Consider the following 20,723-nt stretch of genomic DNA (forward strand, 5'->3'; position numbering starts at 1 on the left):
GTCCAAATCAGTGGTCACAGGAGCTAGTAGGCACCGTGAGACTGGAATGTTGCCAATCCCTAACGAAGTATGCTTGACCTGCTGTATGGGGGTTGCTGGCTCCACTCAGTATTGTGAGGTCTCAAGAGGTGAACTCCTCGATGCTCCTCCTCACTTCCTGTATTCACTTTGACAGGCCTGACAGCTTCTGACCTTCTTACTGCACATTCACATCAATCTTATAATACAGAATCCCTATTGTGGAGTTTATCCATGGGCAATAAAACTATGGGTTCATACACAAACCCTTTTACCTCACCATGCCCAAACCCATAAACCCTTGCGCCATACTCCATAGTTGGTGCCACCCCATTCCTCAGTCTAATATGCTTGTCCTATGCCAGTCTTTGAGATGGCACAGACTTTGATGTATTCAGAGATTTTTGGCAATTGGTTGATAGTATTTGCAGTATAATACAAGAATCTTGTGGATTGTAGGGTTATCATGAGACAGCAAACGCAAGTCATACATTTCAGGCATGAGTAACTCAAATCTATTTCCAGCCCTACAACGCTAGCAGTATTCTTGTTTTGATGTATGTTGGTCCTCTGGATCCTCAATGTCATGAATTGCCTTCAGGAACATTTCTATTTACAAAGCAAATGGTTGCAACGTTCAGAACTTTCAAACTCACCAGCATACTTACCACATCCATTACCTGCACAATTACCACTCCATCTAGTGAATCCTGTTGTCTTTCCCCTCACACTTGATTACTGCCTTGCTACTTCCTCAGCAACAATATCACATCCTTGCTGCCCAGAGAGGAACCAATCATTCTGTTGTTTAGTAAGATGAGCAACAAGGATTAATCTGTGACCACTTTAATAAAAATTGCTACTGAATGGCAGAGCCTAGACAGACCAAGTAATTATTAACATTATAAATCATGTAAAGAATTAACTGGATTTGTAGAACTTGGATTTATCAACCATTTTTAACTAAGCAAAAGGCCCAAGGTATTACACAAGAATTAAATTGGCAATCCTTGTTAACAGAACTGCATGTTAAAAATTCAGGTAGCAGCCATGCACATACCTTCTTTCTATCTTCCAATTCCATCCCTGGTGACAGTGGATTGAAGCAGAGCTTAATCAGCAATCTCCCCTGACAATAACACATTCTACACTTGGGTATAAGTACAGTAGGTCAAATGTTTGTATGATTCTATGTCACAAGTTCCTGATGAGACTTCCTAATTACCTAGAGTAATTGAGCTGGATTAGGTTGGACAGGAAATAAAATTACAAATCACAACCTAATCCTGATCATGCCCATTACCATTTCAGGGGTAGGTTGTAAGGAGAGTGGAAGGCGAGTTTCATTTACAAGATGGAAGGAGGTTTCTTTAAATATGTGTCTCACTGAAGTATTTTAAATTTCGTTATATATATTTAGAGATATTGCGCAGAACAGGCCCCTTTGGCTGAACAAACCGCACTGCTTGGCAACCCATCTATTTAAGCCCAACCTAATCATAGGACAATTTACAATGACCTATTAACCTAACTGGTACATCTTGGGAAACCGGAGCACCCGGAGGAAACACACACACTCACAGGAAGAACGTACAAACTCTTACAGAAGGCACCGGAATTGAACTCCAAACTCTGGAACACCCTGCACTGCAATAGCGACAGAGTAACCACTACCCTACCAGGGCACCCCTACAAATATTGATCCAATAGAAACTTGGTGCACTTCTAAACCCCTTTATTTACATATTTAAGTACCAATCATTATATACTGCTTTAGTCTTAATGCCGACTGGCTAGGTTTTCCAGTTTGGGTAACCCGTAAACCACAGGAAAGTGAGAACTGATCTATGGAACAGTGCTTTCATATTTTTTGAACAAAAATTCTACTAGACATGCTCCCCAAACACAGACAGCGACCTTGCCAATATCTGCATGGTTGAAAGACCACTACCCCATCTCCAATCATAATACACCCTTTTTTGACCTGTATCATTTTTCCTGAAGGCTGGTAAATCTCTGATCTCTATTAATCACCCTCACCTTTCCAAACAAAGGAAAGGTGCAAACATTCACATAGTTGATATCAGATTTAAGAACATAGAACAAGTTGGAATTTTACTCTCTATATTAAAAAAAATCAGCTGAAGGTTGATTTCGAAATTTGAAAGACTGTCTAAAATCCTAATTTAGAAAATTTTTTTTTAAAATCAATCATTCCTTTAAGATCAAAATTAGATAACAATAAGATTTTCATCAATAGAGTGATAGTTCCTCTTCCAGCATGTAAAAATGCTAAGAATGTGGAAATCACTACCATAAAGAGAAATTAAGCTGAAGAATGTTTTAATTGGGTTTAGAGAATGGCTTGATCAAACAGGTGGAAGAGGAGGTAGAGGGAGAACCATATGTTTATCTTGGAAATTCTAGAGTACGGAAAGTTCAAGGCCTGATAAAGTGAAAATAGGGTGGAGAATGCATAAAGAACACCCAGAGAATTAATTTTGGTGGAACTGAAGTATTCGTAGAGACAGGGTATGGTGTAAAAGTTTAAAACTAAGATTCAGTGGACTAGAATTATATTTATTGAAGATAAGGTTTGATGCAAAATGGCACCAGATTGGTTAGTGATGAGGTCTAGCAAGAAAGCAACTGAACAACAAATTTGAGAGCTTTTAATAAAACATTTGGACACACAGATCTTTTAGTTTAACACATGGAGTAGAAATTACATTAGTGTATCCTAATGAGCAATGAAAATTTATTTAATAAAAAACCCTCAATTCCAAATCAATATTAAATTTCCAAATCATTCCCAAGAAATGTATAAGAGCTGTTGAAAAATCTAATTTGTGAATGAGCTCTCTCAGGAATCTACATTATAAACTTTCTCGTGAATGACAAGATAACTTGAAGTGAAAGCACCAAAATTAAGAAGAGCTTCTGACTCTAAGTGATTACTGAGACTTAAGATTGCTATACTGGTTTCCCCCGCCATCCGAAGGTACAGCGTTCCTATGGAACGGTTCGTAAGCTGGAATGTCGTAAAGCGAAGAAGCAATTACCATTTATATGGGAAAATTTTGTGAGCGTTCGCAGACTCAAAAATAACCTACCAAATCATGCCAAATAACACATAAAACCAAAAATAACAGTAACATATAGTAAAAGCAGGAATGATATGATAAATACACAGCCTATATAAAGCAGAAATACTTTTCCACGATCATTGCCTGCACTGTTCTCCGTAGCGAAAATCTCACGCAAGCGCTCTCGGCAGAAAATCTCACGCAAGCGCTGTTGGCAAAAACACTCTCTCCAGTAACCTTTAAGCTATGAAGCTGCCAAATCATACCAAATAACACAAAAATACACAGCCTATATAAAGTAGAAATAATGTATGTACAGTGTAGTATCACTTACAGGAATCAGAAAGACAACGCAGAGCACACTGATGATGGTGTGTTAGGCTGAGTCATTGGAGGTTAGGGTGGTGCAGTGACCCCCACCTTCCAGGCCGCCGACCGATACCAATCCGCGAAGCATGCAGGGGTACAGTGGTAGCCGGGAGGCACCCAGCACATCTTTAAGGAAAAAGCAGAAATAAACAAGCTAATTTAATTAGGTGCTGCCCGGTACGTAAATGTCGGCGCAGATCAGAGGTGTTTGCCTACATCGCCTCTGATCTGGGCCAACAATTACGTGCCGGGCGGCACCTAATTAATTAGCATGTTTATTTCGGCTTTTTTCTTAAAGATGTACTGTGTGCCTCCCGGATACCGCTGCATTCTCCGCGAATCGGTATCTGTCCGCAGCCTGGGGGTTGGGGTGGTGGAACACTGGGGTGTCATCTCATCGTCGTCTGTTTCCATTAGGGCAGGCAGCTCATCTTCTCCTATGACTGCCCTCCTCGATGCCGAAGGTCGAGGTTCGTCATCTGCTGTGGCTGATGTGGAAGGCTTGAGAAATGACAGTGTGCTTGCCTGCTGAGCCTCGCGCATTTTTCTATCATACAGTTCTTTATAAGCACTCAAACCATCTTGCAAATATGCCCTAAACTGATGTACCCTTTCAAAATTAAAGTCATACTTTATCATTGCAGCGAAAATCTCACGCAGTTGCTTCACGTTCAGTTCCTGGACGACTTCACTTTCGGTCCATTCGCTACTGCATTCGGTTTCGATTGTTATCCTTTCCTCTTCCAATTGCATCAGTTCTTCATCTATCAGTTCTTGGTCATGGGATGCCAAAACCTCTTCAACATCATCTTCGTCAACTTCCACAAGCCAAACTCACTTTGTCCTTGTTTCGTTCACCACGATCAAAACGCTGAATTATGTCTAGTTTTACACTAAGTGTAACACCCGTACAAGCTCTTTCAGGCTTTTCTGATACCTTAGAACTCATCTTGCTAACGGATGCTCACAGGCACGTGTTTAAGCAATGCCGGCTAGAATGCCGTTCCCGGGGAGAGCGGCTGCTCGGGGCGTGTGCTGCCTTTTCTCGTAACAGTGAAGTTTCATAAAGCGAATGTTCGAAAAGCCAGGGACACCTGTAGTTTTTGGAATTCTAGGGAATCAAAGGTTCTGGGTTTTCACCAGGAGAATGGGAATGTGGCCAAATGCTATTTTCACATTGATGGAGAAGTGGTCTGAGGGGCAATATACTCCTGATTCTATTTGTCTCCTGTAAATTGGCTGGATCAGGAAACAAGTGCCTCCTGCCAAAGGGTCTTGGCCCGAAACGTTGACTGAACTTTTTCACATAGATGCTGCCTGGCCTGCTGAGTTCCTCTAGCATTTTGTGTGTTGCTTAAATGTCAGATACCATTTCCATTTCATAAACTGTTGACTCGGCTGGACTATATTTTGTTATTGTACACAACAAGCTACTGCTTCTTTTAATAACAAATTCTAGCACCTTTCCCAATGACAAATTAAACCATCTAGTACTTGGTTTTCTTTCTTTTCTTTTCAAATCTTTTTTATTGTTATATTATACGAAAAAAAATAACATGAGTACATTGAAGTAACAACACTTACAATGTCTCAAAAAAGACATTATCTTAAAGATTGAAAAAAAATTTTGTGATAACAAAGAAAACCTACTAAGCAGAAAAGTGAGAAAAAAAAAACCCATTAGGTGTACAACCCCGGAGTCATGCGTAATACAAAAAACTTCTAAAAATAAACATCAAACTGTCAGCAAGAAAAGAAAATATACTGAAAAATTTACAATTAGATCGTGGAAAAATTATATCCATTAACTCAAGTGATAATAACGAGCAAATGAACCCCATCTTTTCTCAAAATCAAATAAAGGTTCAAAGGTCCGACTTCTAATTTTCTCCAAACTAAGACATAGCATCACTTGAGAGAACCAATGTGACAAAGTGGGAGCTAATGTATCCTTCCACTTCAACAAAATGGCCCTCCTAGCCATCAATGTAACAAATGCAATAACGTGTTGGTCAGACACCATGAATATTTTGAGGAATTATTCCAAAAAGCACAGTTAATTTATTAGGTTGTAGATTAATTTTAAGTGCTTTAGAAATTGTTAAAAAAACCGACTTCCAGAACTGTTCCAATGTAGAACAAGACAAAAACATGTGTCAGTGTAGCTATCTCAGTCTTACATCTATCACAATGACTATCAACATTAGAAAAGATTTTAGAAAGTCTCTCCTTCGTCAAATGATAATGATGTACAATTTTAAATTGAATCAACGAATGGCTAGCACAAATTGAAGAAGAGTTAACCAACTTCAAAATCTGCATCCAATCCTCCTCATAAAAGTCAAATTAAGTTCTTTTTCCCAATCCTGTTTAATCTTAGATAAAAGACGTTTATCCCAGTGTAATGATAAATTATAAATTCTTCCAATAGAACCCTTGATCGAAGGATTCATACTCATCATAGTATCTAACAGGTCAGCCTCCAATATGCAAGGAAAATTACTTAAATATTTTTGTAAAAAATGTCTAACTTGAAGGTATTGCAGAAAGTGTGAGTATGAAAGAGAATATTTATCAATTAACTGTTCAAAAGACATCAATCTATCTTCTTTAAATAAATCTAAAAAAGAATTATTACCTTTATTTTTCCAAAGTAAAAAAATTGTATCACTCAAAGAAAGCTTAAAAAAGTAATTTTGATAAATTAAACTACAAAGTTTAAATTTTTTAAGATTAAAAAAATTGTGGAACTAGAGCCAAATTTGTAAAGAATACTTAATCACAAGATATAGATTTATATTAACAACTTTAGCTAATTGCATAGGTAAAGCAGCTCCCAATAACGAGGTTAAATAAAACTGTTTTACAACTTTCAGTTCCAGGTCTACCCAAATTGGCCTTATCAACCCAGTATAACCAAAAACACATGTATCGCACATTAACAATACATTCTTAAATTAGGCAAAGCAAGACCCCCATCCTTTTTCAATTTTTGTAAGTGACATTTACTAATTCTTGGTCTTTTGTTATTCCAAATAAAAGATAAAATAATAGTCAGTCCAATCAAAAAACTTCTTAGTCAAAAAACAGGAATATTCTGAAATGAATATAAAAATTTTGGTAAAATCATCATTTTAACTATATGAATACAACCAACAAGTGAAAAATGTAAGTGGACTCCATCTACTAAATAAATACTTCATAGAGTCTATTAAAGGAACAAAATTGGCTTTATAAAGATCCTTATATTTTTTAGTAATTATAATACCTAAATATCTAAAAGAATCTGTGACTTTAAAAGGAGTATTATCATATATAGAGACAGAATCATTTAAGGGAAACAATTCACTTTTACTAAAATTTATTTTATATCCTGACAGACCTCCAAATTCATTAAATAATTTTAGCAAGGCAGGAATAGATTCGTCAGGGTTAGATATATAAACCAATAAATCAACAGTGTAAAGAGAGATCTTATGCATGGTCTCATTCACAAAAATCCCATGGATATTTTTAGCCTCATGAAGAGCAATAGCAAGGCGTTCTAATATTAAATTAAACAACAAAGGACTTAATGGATAGCCTTGCCTTGTCCCCCGTGAAAGCTGAAAAAAAGACCTACAATTGTTAGTGACAACAGTAACAACAGGGGCTTTATATATCATTTTAATCCAATTATTAAAATTAGCACCAAAGCCAAATTTCTCTAAAACATTGAATAAATATTTCCATTTGACTCGATCGAACCATTTTTCAGCATCCAAAGATACAACACATTGTGGAGTTTTAAAAGAGGGTGATTATATAATGTTAAATAGTCTCCAAACATTTGAAAAAGAATAGCGACCCTTTATAAAGCCTGTTTGATCTTTAAAAATAATTTTACCCAAAATATTCTCCACACGATTGGCCATTACCTTTGACAAAATCTTAGCGTCGACATTCAGTAATGAAATAGGTCTATATGAAGCACAGTCAGTGGGATCTTTATCTTTTTTAAGAATTAAAGAAATAGAAGCCTCGTAAAAAGTAAGTCACCTTTCACAAAAGAATCCTTAAACATTTCCAACATATATGCATATATGGAGAAAGCAACTTTCCAAATTTTTTGTAAAACTCTACAGGATAACCATCAAGTCCCAGGGGCTTACCAGATTGCATTGACAAAATAGCTTTATGAATTTCAGCTTCAGTGATTTGAGCATCAAGAGTTTTTTGATCCTCAGCCGAGATTTTAGGAAAAACAAGCTTTCGTAAAAAAGCATTCATTTCAGAGGAATCTAACGGACATTGAGATTTATAAAGTTCAGCATAAAAATCTTGAAAAATCTTATTAATCTCTTCATATTCCTGAGCCAAGGTACCATCTTTCCTACGAATTTTCATGATTTGCCTTTTAGCTGCAGCCATTTTTAATTGAGATGCGAGCAGTTCATTATTTTTATCTCCAAACTTATAAAATTGGCTCTTTAACTTGAGCGAATATCCTTCAATGGGATGAGTTAATAACAGGTTATATTGTGATTGAAGTTCCACCCTTTGCTTAAGTAAATCAGTATTGGGAGAAATTGAATAGATGTTATCTAAATCTTTAATTTGTTTTGAAATTCTCTCTAATTCTGCTTTAGTCTGTTTTAAGTTTCGCTGAATAAGAAATAACCTGACCACGTAAAAATGCTTTAAATGCATCTCATATAATTAATTTAGACATACCCACTATATCGTTAAAAAGAAAATATTCTTTTATCGGGGTTTCAATGAAACTGACAAAGTCAGAGTTTTGCAATAATATCTGAGACATACGCCAAGGTGGGCGGACAAGAATAACATCATGAAATTCAAAAGACATGCTCATACAGGCGCATGATCAGATATAGCAATAGCATCATATTCGCAAGTTTTAACACTAGGCAAGAAGCGGGGATCGATTATAATATAATCAATCCTCGAATATTTTTTATAAACATGAGAGAAGAAAAAATATTCTCTATTATCGGGATGGAGATAACTCCACAAATCAATAAAAAAGGAATTAATAAATGACGCGGATCGATTTGGAAGGTGCTGATTGGTTGAGCTCTTATCAATCATAGGATTTAAGCAGCAGTTAAAATCCCCGCCCATTATCAGCATATATTCATTTAAGTCAGGCAGAAAAGCAAATACTTTTTTAAAAAAGGATCATCTAAGTTAGGACCATACAAATTAACCAAAACAACTTTTCTGTTACAGATCGTTCCTTTAACAACTAAAAATCTACCATTAGAATCTGATTCAATATCCTCTTGAATAAATTAATTAGGTTTAATGAAAATAGACACACCTTTTGTTTTACTCTGAGAAGTAGAGTGGAATTGCAAACCATTCCACCATCAAAAAAATCTGTTTTGATTTCCCGCCCTGATATGTGTCTCTTGAGCAAAAATTATATCAGGTTGGAGTTGGTTAATAATTTTAAAAGCCTTTTTTCGTTTAATAGGACGATTCCAACCACATACATTCCATCTTATTATATTAATCCGTTTAAATACCATACTATAATTTTATTCTACTTTATACATGAGCAGAGCACATACCAATACAGGATGATCAAAAATGGCGGTGATGAAGAATACAACCACATAAGAAATACGCATGCTCCGGAACCACCCAATGGGAAAAAACTCCTAACTCTAAACCCACCCACCAACACCCGGAAGCCCAAAAAAAGCAAGCAACCTACGATAGAGTTCAAAGCTATTGTCCGCTCTGTGTGTTTTCTTTCCCTCCCCCCAGTTAGTAAAAAAGTAGAGTGACCTTGTAAAAAAAATCAAGTCTCAGCAAAAAAAGGTATTTGCATTCCATCAACTAATAAAGAACCAAAATAATGTTATCTCTTAGAGAGAAAAATCAGTGCCATCTTTAAGCTTAATATTAATTCCCTAAAAAAGCTTTAAATTCAATTATAAAATGTTATAATAAAACAAAAAAATTAATAGTATATTTGACCCACCCGAATTTTCAAAAAGACTGATTAATAAGTAATTAAACCCTCCCAAATATATATATATAGCCCTATTAGTAGGAAAAACTACCAATTAGCTGATTAAAAAAAGAAACAAACCTAGTATTAAAGGAACAAATCTCTTTATCTTCTCTCAGTCGAATGTTCAGATGATCATTTAGACAGTCATACTCGAGCCATAAATCTTCTTTCCAAAGGAAAACCAACAATATGCAATAAACGAACAACTCTCCTTGTCTTCTTTAATTAGTCTCTCAATGAAATACACAAATGACCTTAATAAATCTTCTTTCCAAAATGCGAATAATATACAGATAGCCAAACAGCCTTTCAGATAGTTCATTCAGCAGCCGCAGGTATAGCCTAAACAAAGTCCAGTGCAGCTTTTGGATCGATAAAAGTACGAGGAGAATTAGCAGGAAAAACTTTAATTCTTGTCGGATACCTCAAAGAGGGAAAGAGTTTTTTTTTAATCATATGCTTGTTTCATTACCAGGGCAAATTTTGATCTTTGTTCCATTATCTCTCTTGGATAATCTTCGTAAAAGTGGAGCTAAGATTCCATAAATCTAAAAACTCTGTTTTCTTGCCTGTCGCATTATTTGATCTTTAATTTTAAAGTGATGAAAGCAAACCAGAACAGATCTTGGTTTACTACAATCCTTCAATTTCGAGGTAAACGCCCTGTGTGCCCTTTCTATAGCACGCGGCTTTGATAGAATGGTAGGAAATAAAGTGTGGAAAAGCTTACCAAAGTAAGCAGTTAAATCTCCATTTTCAACTCCTTCTTGCAGCCTAACAATTCGTATATTCTTTCGGCGAGACCGAGTTTCCAGGTCTATAATCTTGTTTTGATATCTTTCCAAATGAGTTGTAGCTTCAGACAACTTTTGCTTAGTTATCTTCAATTCCTCTTCATGTGTAATAACTTGAGTTTCTAGGTCTTTAAGTTTTCCCAGAAATGACTTCATTTCATTACTATTCTTTTCTAGTTGGTCTTTAATCGATCCATTCTGATCCTTAATTGAATTCAGTGTCCGAACGATATCTTCAGCCCATGATGGCATTTCATCAGATCTTTCCTTTTGCACCTTTCCTTTCCCATTACCTTTATCACTAGGTTCAGGTAAATTCTTCCCACTTCTCGTGGACATAGACATACTGTTCCCCCTCAAGAATCAGCAAATAAAAATTTTAAATTCAAAGTTTAAACTAGGGGGAGAGAAAAAAAACTAAGAGCAGCACAAAATTACTGCTACTCCATTTGCAGACAGCGGCGGTCCTCCAGTACTTGGTTTTCTTCACTTCTTGATTCAAAGCATTACTTTTGTGATTTTCAATTCACTAAGACTTTTATGATTCTAGGGAACATTCCTAATTTCACAACCAATCCACCCAATCTCAGACCCCAGAATAAAGGCCAGGTTAAATGTATTCAAGAGAAAGCTTCATAACCATGAAGGATAAATAAATGCTAAAGTTGAAGACAGTATAGTAGTGTGATGTTTAAATGGTGCTGGACTAGCAGTACCAAGTCTGCTATTTGAGCTGCAAATACTATACAAGTATAGCTGCACTATTAACTGTCCACTGACTAGGCCTCTGCATCAAAATTCAAATAACCAACTCTATACTGCAACATACCAATGTTTTAGATTAAACAATACTTGCAAATGCCTTTAAGTCCAAACAAAATGTTTAAGTAATGTCTCTTACCTATGGGTCCTACTAGTTCTTTACTGAAACATATACAAGGCACAAAATTAACTAAAATTATATTAATTTAAGACAGCACAGTTTGATTGATGTGAGAAATGGAATGCTGATTTTAAAAATTTCTTTACTCTGTTCATATGCTTCTTTTGTTATAGGAAGGTAACAATACCAAGTACGATTTATACACTTAAATTGCCAAAATAGTTTATTTACATGTATTTCAAGCCTTGCATTATTAAGCATTCTTTTAGCTTTGTTTATAAAAGGTAAATGACACCTGTTAAGAGAGCACCCAAAAAAAACCCAAAAAAAAACTACTAACAGAATTATATGCACTATTACCTGAACAGAATTACGCACTTCAATGTACGGTCTTGTATAATCACAAAAAGGGAAATTGACTTTGTATCAGTGCATATTTTTGCAAAATTGTTGTATTCATTGATCCACTATTAGGATAAGGGAAGACATTTTAATAGGAAGATTCCATGGTTCATTCTTCTTCCTTCTATAATGCTCAATAACTCACAAGTAGCCTTGCATTCAGTGCCAGTTATCACTCATTGCGTTCAATGGGTACTCCATTTTATTACTCATAACTTGCACAGTGGTGATTCATCAGACCAGAGGTTCAAGCTACTTAAATTACAGTTGGTCAATCAGAAAATGATTTAAAGTGAACTCAATAAGTTTGTCCAATGCAGTCTTCTCTGCTAACTTTCACCTCATCCAAACTTATTAAGTATGGGTTTGAAATAAATTATATACCGCCTGGATCCATTTTAACTTTGGATCTGCTTGGAACGTTAGCAATCCAATGTGGCTTTCCAAAGTGGAAATTTTCCACGAACTCTCAATATGTAGTGTGAAGTCACAAAGTAGCATTACTGATATTCCTGGGGCTTTTCTTTGCTGTCTATAACTTCCAGCACAAGAACAGAACAGGTCATTAACATTTAGTCTTTGGCATCACCAACTCCATCAGGATTGATAGCAAACATAGCCTCTGCTTCAGGTAGACATGGGGAGTCGTAAATTTTACAGATTCGAGTTTCACCTCGCCCTTTCCTCAAGTACAATCTGAAAAAAGAAATAATGAAAAGGAAGATATTGTGAAATTTTCTGGTAGATAAGTCTGTTTTTTTTAAATAATATAGGCAATGCATTTCATCTATTATTCTCCAAAACAATATAGTCTTAATACATCAAGGAAATAAAAAAAGCAAATCTGTTTAGTGAGTAGCTGAACCATAGCAACTACAATGGTAAATATCTGTTTGAGAGCTAACTTGTTATCAAAAGAATATTAAAATTGACCACAGCCAAAAGGTTGAGAAAATTATCTGCCAGGATCTATGCTCCATAATGTTATCCAGTAACAATTGCTGGGTCAATTTTTCTGGTGGACTCTTCTAAGTGGATCAGCTCTATAATAATACATTAATAGCATTGAGATATCAAAGTAGTCTTTCTTTAACAAGATATAAAAGCTTTCAAGACAAGAGGAGAAGGCAAGAAAATAAACCTATAAATGCAGAGTGCCAAATTTCCAAATAAATAGTATTTACTTTACAATCTTAACATATAGAGGCAGTTCTATGATCTTCTGTGTCACGAGATAATTGGACATATAGCCCTGGGGCTACAATTTCTTCCAGCTTGGCCCCAGGTGCAGTCTTCTGCTGGACTCCTATACACTTACGTGGCAGACAACGCAGACGGTTGCACTCTGAAGAAATGGAAGGAGGGCAGGAATAAATCCTTGGTAGTCCCTCAAAAATGATAGATGAGTGGGAACAAATCTTACTGTCCAATTTATTAACAGACTAGAGCAAGGGCAGTCCCTACCAGCTTGACAACAGAGGAGGTTGAAGGTATTGGAGAAAGTGCATTAGCATCAGTTGAAAACAGGCTTTCACAGAGAAAATGGAGGTAGAATAAGCAGGTCCCCTTTAGGCTGAAGTATACCAGAGATCAATTTTTGCCAAATTACAATTTCCATTATGGACTTGGCGGAGGGAATGAGTTGCAAGATTTCTAAATTTGGCAATGACATAATAATTGATGGAAGGATATATTTTGATGAGGACCTGGTGATTCTGCAATAGCATGTAGATAGATTGAGTGATTAGATGAAATCTGACCAATGGATTTTAATGTGAGATCATGAGGACATGCACTTCATCTAGAAAAAAAAGATTATTATTTAAATAGAGAGACCACAAATGAATGAAGTTCGAAGAATCGTTCTAGAATGCTCGAGTGCACGAATCACAAAATGTTTAGCAGGCAGATCCAACAGGTAGTTGAGATGGCCTTATTGAAAAGAGTGTTAGAATTTGAGAATAAAAAAAGATTTTGTTACAGTACTGATGAGGATACTTCCAGAATACTGTGCACAGGTATGGGTCCCCCTATCTGCCCCTCACCAAGAAAAGTAGCATTAGATACAGACCAGAGGAGATTTATCATGGCAATTCCTTAAACGAGAGGGCCATCCTATCAAAAGGCTAGACAATTCTGAACTATTTTCGTTGGAGTTTAGAAGAATGAGGGGTGACCTTACTGAAACAATAGATGTTGAGATACTTCCACTAGTTGGAGTAACAACAGGACATACATAACTACAGAATAAGGGGCCGATTATTTAAAATTGAAATGTGCACGTAATTTCTCTCTCAGAAGGAAGTGAATCTCTGGAATTCTCTCCCTCAATGTTGGTGGCCAGATTACTTAAAATGCTGAAGGAAGGAATAAATATTTTAAAGAACCAGAAACTGTGTATTATGGAGAACTGGCAGAGGAGTGAACACAGCAAAAGATTAGCCATGATTACATTGAATGGCATGGTAGACTTCAAGAGCTATGTGGAATACTCCTGCTCTGATTTTCTTGTGACTGCAGATTCACAAAGAATAACAAGTGGTAGTATAACGACAAGTTAAAACAAATATTGGGCAACTTTGATGGGAATGAAAATGTTTATATGGATGCTTACTTTAGTTGCTCATGAGCCTGCACTTTTGTTTACTCCTTTAACATTGCCAGTGCATAAACAGCAAGTTTGACACATTTTTTCTTTTCCTCTCTTCATTTGTAACTTTGTTCCTTTTTAAAATTTTCAACATACTTAAGAACATTGATAGAAATTGTAATGCTGCTAGGATTTTCACACCAATCACCATCCAACAGCTACCTGACTACAAAGTTCAAGAAACCATCTAGAAACTCATGAAACAATCTTTACTGACCACCTTATCAATTCCACCTACCTCGTCGTCGAAGCATGGGCAATAATGTTTCCACCTATTGGTTTTTTCGGATCCGCAGCAAACATGGCTGCCCCATCAACCTGGGCCACTACCTGGTTAGTTATTACAACAGCTACCCCAAACTAGAAAACAATTTTAACATTTTATAAATGACATTAATCAATTTAATTACAAATTATAGAAATTATTTTCTTTTAGTTTCACATTTTTTGGGTTAACTATGCATGCTCTAACTGGAAATGTTAACATTGTAGAAAAGCAAAGTAAACAGAGTTTTGCCAGCTGAGTAAATAGCACAAAATTACAGAACCTTCTGGCGCAGTTCATTTAAGAGTAAAACCTACTAAGCAACAAGGAATTGAAGCATCACAAACATGTTATATAACTATTCCACTCACTGCGAGGATCAGAAATGTGTGTGCGCATGTGTGTGTTTATATAAAATAATATCTTTGATATGGATGCTTAAAGTAAAATTTAAGAATCTGCACATCAAACTTGGAATTGCAAAAAAAATTGAAGACAGGAAACTACAGGAGGACATTAGTTGGCTGAATGTCCAAAAAAGTCCAGATGAAATATATTACAAGCAGAGTAAAGCAATACCCTTTGACATCAAAAATACATACTCAAAAGGCACAGTTCCGAAATGATGCGCAATAATGGAATGGTAAAGGGAGGTTAAATTAAATCTATATGAAACAATGGTTAGATTGTAAATGGAATGCCACATCCAGTTCAGTTCATGACCTTATAGGATGTGTGAGGATTCTAGGAAGAGAACAAAATAGATTTACTAAGTTGTTCTCGAGTGTGGCGATTTCAGCTACAAGGTAAGGATGAAGAAGCCCGAGATTAGATTATGATATTATGAGATAACCTCCTTGTAGCAAATAAGAGTTGACAGAAATATACTAGATTATAATAAATTAAAGTGGGTAAACAGAGAACCTTTTAGCGAAAGGGTTAAGGATCAAGTAAACAGATTAAAAGTGATGGACATGAGTGTAGGGAGCAAGGGATGCAAAGACAGTAAGTTCAGTTTCAAAGAAAGATGCAGAGAACATTTCTGATCTGTAACAATGCCAACAAAGTGATTGAATCATTGCTTTCAAAACAGAATAAATAAGCATGAAGAAAATCATGTGTGGACCTACAAGGGAAGTGTGGGTGAGTCCAACTGAAGAAAATGCACCACAAAAAGCACTTCACATCCCAAGGCATACTTGGCCACAGATCAAATTCCAGTAAATGTGATTAGTACAGATAGGTACTCAGTTGTTATGGTGTGGTGAGATGAAGGACCAGTTTCTGTCTATGAGCCTTTATGGAAATGTGGGTCCAAACAGCCTCTTACTGTGCTGTAACCAATCAATGGAATATTTTAAACATTGCAGTTGATCAGATTTTGATGAAATCAAGGCACCACGTTCTCCATTTCATAGTTGATCATTCATATAAAATTCAAACTCAAAGCAAAATTGTTCTTTTTTCCAGAGTTGAAGCTAATGTCTACTTTTATACAGACAATTGATACAAACCTTCTCTGCATTGATACCACCCTATTTCTACCAATTTGATTACTACAAACACAAAATGAATCTAACTATGTAACCCACATATGTTATTACAAAGTGGAAGGCTTACCTCATCTGCTAGTCGCAACAACATTCGTAGAAACCGTGCAAGATGCATCTGCCTAGCAGATAGCTCACCCCTACCAGAGTAGTCTGTCCTATACAAGGCTGTTGCACTGTCCACAATTAACAAGGCATATCTACAAAGAGGGAAGTCAACTTATAACTATTTTCAACAACCACAGCTGAAGTCTTAATAACAAGGATAGAAACAGTCAAAGCTAATTGCCTGTACTATAATTCTCACAACTGTAAGTGTAATATAACAATAAAAAGAAACCACAGATGCTGGAAATCTGAAAAAAAAAGAGAAAATGCTGGAAACATTCAGCAAGTAATACAGCATTTATGGAAAGGGAGAAAGAATTAATGCTTCAAACCAAAGGTTAACTCAGAAATTACCCAAGAGTTTTTGATCTAAAATGTTAATTATATTTCTTTCTCCATGGATGCTGGCTGACGTGCTGAGTATTTCAGGCATTTGCTACCTTTATTGCATTTTGAAAACAATGGATTACTGTTCCACTATACTGTATCAAAGTGTTGGTCACCCAGTAAAGGTATATTTTAGTTATTTTAAAATAGGCCGCTGACACTGAATTTGAAGTAGTTTTTGAGTTTGCATTGTCCACAGCTGTTAACTACACATATTATGAAATGGAATGCCTACCCTTAAGTAAATTAATTTTGGATAACATTATCCAGCTCACTGTGCTTACACTAGTTATGTGTAAACAAAGAAGTCACCAATTCCTTGCTCTTTTTCCTCTGCTTTTCATTTGTTACGTACAATTTTGCTGCTTTTCAAGGTCCCTTATCTTGTAACAATACCCCTTGATCAATATGCTCCCAGGAGCTGTTGGAAACATCTTACGCTCCCTCACGATCTTCTGTTTCTCAGAAAGGTCACTCCAAACCCCATGATTACAAACTCAAACAGTTTAGCCTCTTTTGATAAGACAGCCCTCTAATCTTCAGTTTTGATTGCACTGTTATACCTTACTAAGAGATCCAAAATATTTATTTTACTCATTGTAACCCATTACAAAATCAGTCTTGATAGAGATGAGAGAAGAGAACTTATTATTTTCATCATGATTTCTTTAACTAAGACACTCAATTTTATCAAGATTTCCATAATGCAGTAATAAATGATCTTAACTTTGGAAAAGCATAATTTTTGACTTCTTTTATACTGTTAAATGCATCTGACAGATTTAGACTGCCAAATTAATAGAATTAAAAGGATTGCACTGATCCGATTACAACTTCAATTCTGTATACTTGTCTAGTCAAGATAACCTTTCACCCTTTTATCCAAAACGTATTTACCTCTACAATAAATATGTTCAAGCAGTCTGCTTGCCTCAAGAAGGCAGCATTCACCTGTCAAGATCCCTCAAAATCATGTACCTTTCAATCAAGTCCGTTCTGAAACTTCAAAATCCCAGTGGACGCAAATCCTACCTATTCAAGTAAATCTTTTCTGCAATGCTTCAGTGCATTTACACCCTTCCTTAAATGAGGAGACCAATACTGTACACACCATTCCAATGTGGTCTTACTGGTAGTCTTGTATAACTGTAGCCTTTAAAATTTTAATTCAATTCTCCTCTCAAACAATTTAACTTTCTTAATTATTTGCTTTACTCGAATACTAGCTGTTTGTAAATTATGCATCAGAATACCTAGACTCTCTCAACTCTGCAAACTCTCACCATCTCAAGAACACATTTCTCTATTTTTATTGCAAATTGTCAAATTCTTATTTTCTCACACTGTGCTTCATTTGGCAGATCTTTGTCCACTCATTCAATCTGTCCATCTCCCCTTTAAAAGTTGTCTTCACAGCATACTTTCTTACTTTGTGCCACAACTTTAACAATTCAAGCTTCATTTAGCTCATTGAGTTCATTCAACTAATTTACATAAATTGTAAAAAAAAACTAAGGGCTCACTCCAATCCTGCCAACAAGCAAAAGACACATTTGTGCCTATTTATTGTTACCTCTCAAAATTTGCATTTCACAGTACCTGGATTCTGTCATCATGGCAGATGCTTGATACAACAGCTGGGTCTGATGATCAGTGTTGAAAGCACGAGCATATGCAACATTGTCAAGTACATCACTTCCTGAAAGGTTATATCTAATAAAAAGAAGAAATTAAGTTAGATTCAAATATGATGTATGTGCTTAAATGTACATCCACTGTATGAATAAAACCTGATTGCATAAACTGGTATCCATCTTCAGGCCTTTTCTAAAGTAAAAGGCTGGCAAATAATCAATAACTTCCTGTCATAAACCTCAAAATGTTCACAGATATCAGTGATATTCTAGTGCCAAACCAAGGATATCTACATTTTTGGTTAAGCAATCACAAACTTGTTCCACAGTAAAGCTTTTCTGGGACTGGATCTAAGGTTTTGTTTTAATATAATTTCTTCTCTTAAGAGTGAGACTTTCAAGGAATTGGGCAATATCCATCAAAACAAGGAACCATTAAAGTATATTAAACTCATTATATGTAGAGGAACCATCACAACATGCATACAGTAATTGCAGCTCAAATGCAGAACAAATCCTTAAGGAATTCTCTGCTGTATAATATACCTAGCTGAGAAATACAGAGTCAGAATCAAAGACTAGTCTCTCTTTATCAAAGCAAAATTGATAGGAGTTGAGTGGGCGAAGCGATCCCGACCATCCAATACCTGCCAAAAGAACATCTGCAGGCATCCTGACCTCTGCAACGGACTGGCAGCTGTCGGTGGACCTCGAACGGCAGCTGAAGTTCCCCAACCATATCACAGCCACCACCCTGTCCTAGTCCTAGTGTCTGAGTCTACTAAGCAAGTGGTGCTGCTGGAGCTGACAGTCCCATGGGAAGATAGCTTGGAAGAGGCTTTTGAAAGGAAGTTCTCCAACTACACAGGACTGGTCAGCAACTGTCAGCAGGCTGGTTGGCCAGCAAGGTGTCTCCCAGAGGGGGTTGGTTGTAGGGGATTCGCAGCCCGTTCCTTAGTTAGAGCCTTCAGCATTTTGGGCATCGAGGGAGAGAGGAAGAGGAGAGCCATCCGCAGTACCACCGATGCAGCACAGAGGGCCTCAAGATGGCTGTGGCTCAAAAGAGGGGAGCCATGGAGTCATAAGTAGCTAGCCATCTGGACACAAGCTGGGGTCTGATCAGTCCCGGCTGGGTCACCTGGAGGAGGTTGTATGATGTTGAAAGACCCAAAACACCCGATGATTCCAGGAACATCACTGAAGATGTGTCCAGAAGCATCAGTAGTTGTATGTACACAACAGATAGTCTTGATAGCACTGGTTCCAGTCCTCTTCATTGGAAGAATACTTACATATACACATATGGGTAAGAGGTAAGAGGCTCCAGAGATGCTTAGTGATTCAGAATGAGGAAGAGAAAATAACTGAAGTTCTGTCAAAAACATCTTAGAAAGAAATATGTATAGATTCTAAGTTAGCAGGGAGATACAATTCTGGAATTAACTTTACTATTGAGGCTTGCTTGGCCACTCAAAAAAAAAAAAAAAAAATCCATTCTCTGTGAGAGGCCTAATTTAAATTCTACACCCTTCCTTACATACAAACATCTAAAGATTATTTGAGAAAAATACCAACCCAAGGTACAAATGAGCAGATGTTCAAACTTACTTCCATGTTAAAACTTTGTGATCATCGTTGACTTGTACCCAAATTATTATCACAACCATCCTGCACACCTCGAGGATATATCGCAATGCAAAGAATACAGTAAACTTATGGTGTAATCAATAGGATTAATACATATCTAAGATTTAAGCACAATTTTAAGGTTCATTGCACTTAACAGACTACAAGTTTAATATTTGCAGCACTTACAAAAGGGGAAGGTTTACAATTTAACATCCTGCACTGCTGTCAAAGTTCAACATAAAACACGTGTTGACAATAGAAATTTTGAAGTTCAAGAAATTTATAAATTGGTATGTTCACTTTTATCCTAGCATTTATTAGTTCTAAACTTAATTCAGATTCACAACATAGCTTCCATTCCCAGCAGAATTGGAATTGAATTTAGGCAAGACCTAATTGTAAAGCTGCATTTTGCCTTCTGTTTTAGTTATGTGCTTTGGAGGAATAAAAAGGAATCACCAAAACACCTCAGGTATTTCCATGGCTTACTTATAGCCAACCTTCTCCATAAGAGACACATTAAACAGATTCAATATCAAATTCTCCAACTTTAGATAACTTGCCTTCTTTCAGTCTGTATCAGAACTGGTTATTGCTGCCTGTAATTCATACATGATTTTGGCTTTTCTTCCCCCCTTCTCTCTCTAGAAGTGTAAATTGACCTACTGGGTGCATCCCACAGCCCCACTAAAAGCACAGCCTAAGCAGCATAATCTGCCTTCAATAATCATTAGTAATTTGGTCTCAGCCCAGGTATATTCCCATCCTCCTTGTGGTCTGTCAAATTAACCTGATTTCTTTCCTTCACAGTACTGATAAAGGGTTTCCAATCAGAAACATTAACTCTCTTTCTCTTTTCAGAGATGCTGACTGACCTGCTGAGTGTTTCCGGCATTCTGTTTTTAATCTTCCCTTGTTTTCTG

The 20,723-nt window shown here is 36.4% G+C and overlaps 1 protein-coding gene across 1 annotated transcript in view; it reads right to left on the reverse strand.

The window, feature by feature from the left end:
* Positions 1–11,761: 11,761 nt before the first annotated feature.
* The window catches only part of rad51 (RAD51 recombinase), a 62,831-nt gene continuing 53,869 nt past the window's right edge, over positions 11,762–20,723 (reverse strand). The window contains exons 7-10 of the mRNA XM_072264829.1: positions 18,137–18,250; positions 16,113–16,242; positions 14,466–14,587; positions 11,762–12,273 (exon numbers count right to left, since the gene is read on the reverse strand). Coding sequence (XP_072120930.1) covers positions 12,150–12,273; positions 14,466–14,587; positions 16,113–16,242; positions 18,137–18,250 — 490 coding nt within the window. The 3' untranslated portion in view covers positions 11,762–12,149. The remainder of the gene's footprint in view (positions 12,274–14,465; positions 14,588–16,112; positions 16,243–18,136; positions 18,251–20,723) is intronic.

The sequence above is a fragment of the Mobula birostris genome, chromosome 1 (assembly GCF_030028105.1).
Source record: "Mobula birostris isolate sMobBir1 chromosome 1, sMobBir1.hap1, whole genome shotgun sequence".
In the NCBI taxonomy this organism is placed as follows: domain Eukaryota; kingdom Metazoa; phylum Chordata; class Chondrichthyes; order Myliobatiformes; family Myliobatidae; genus Mobula; species Mobula birostris.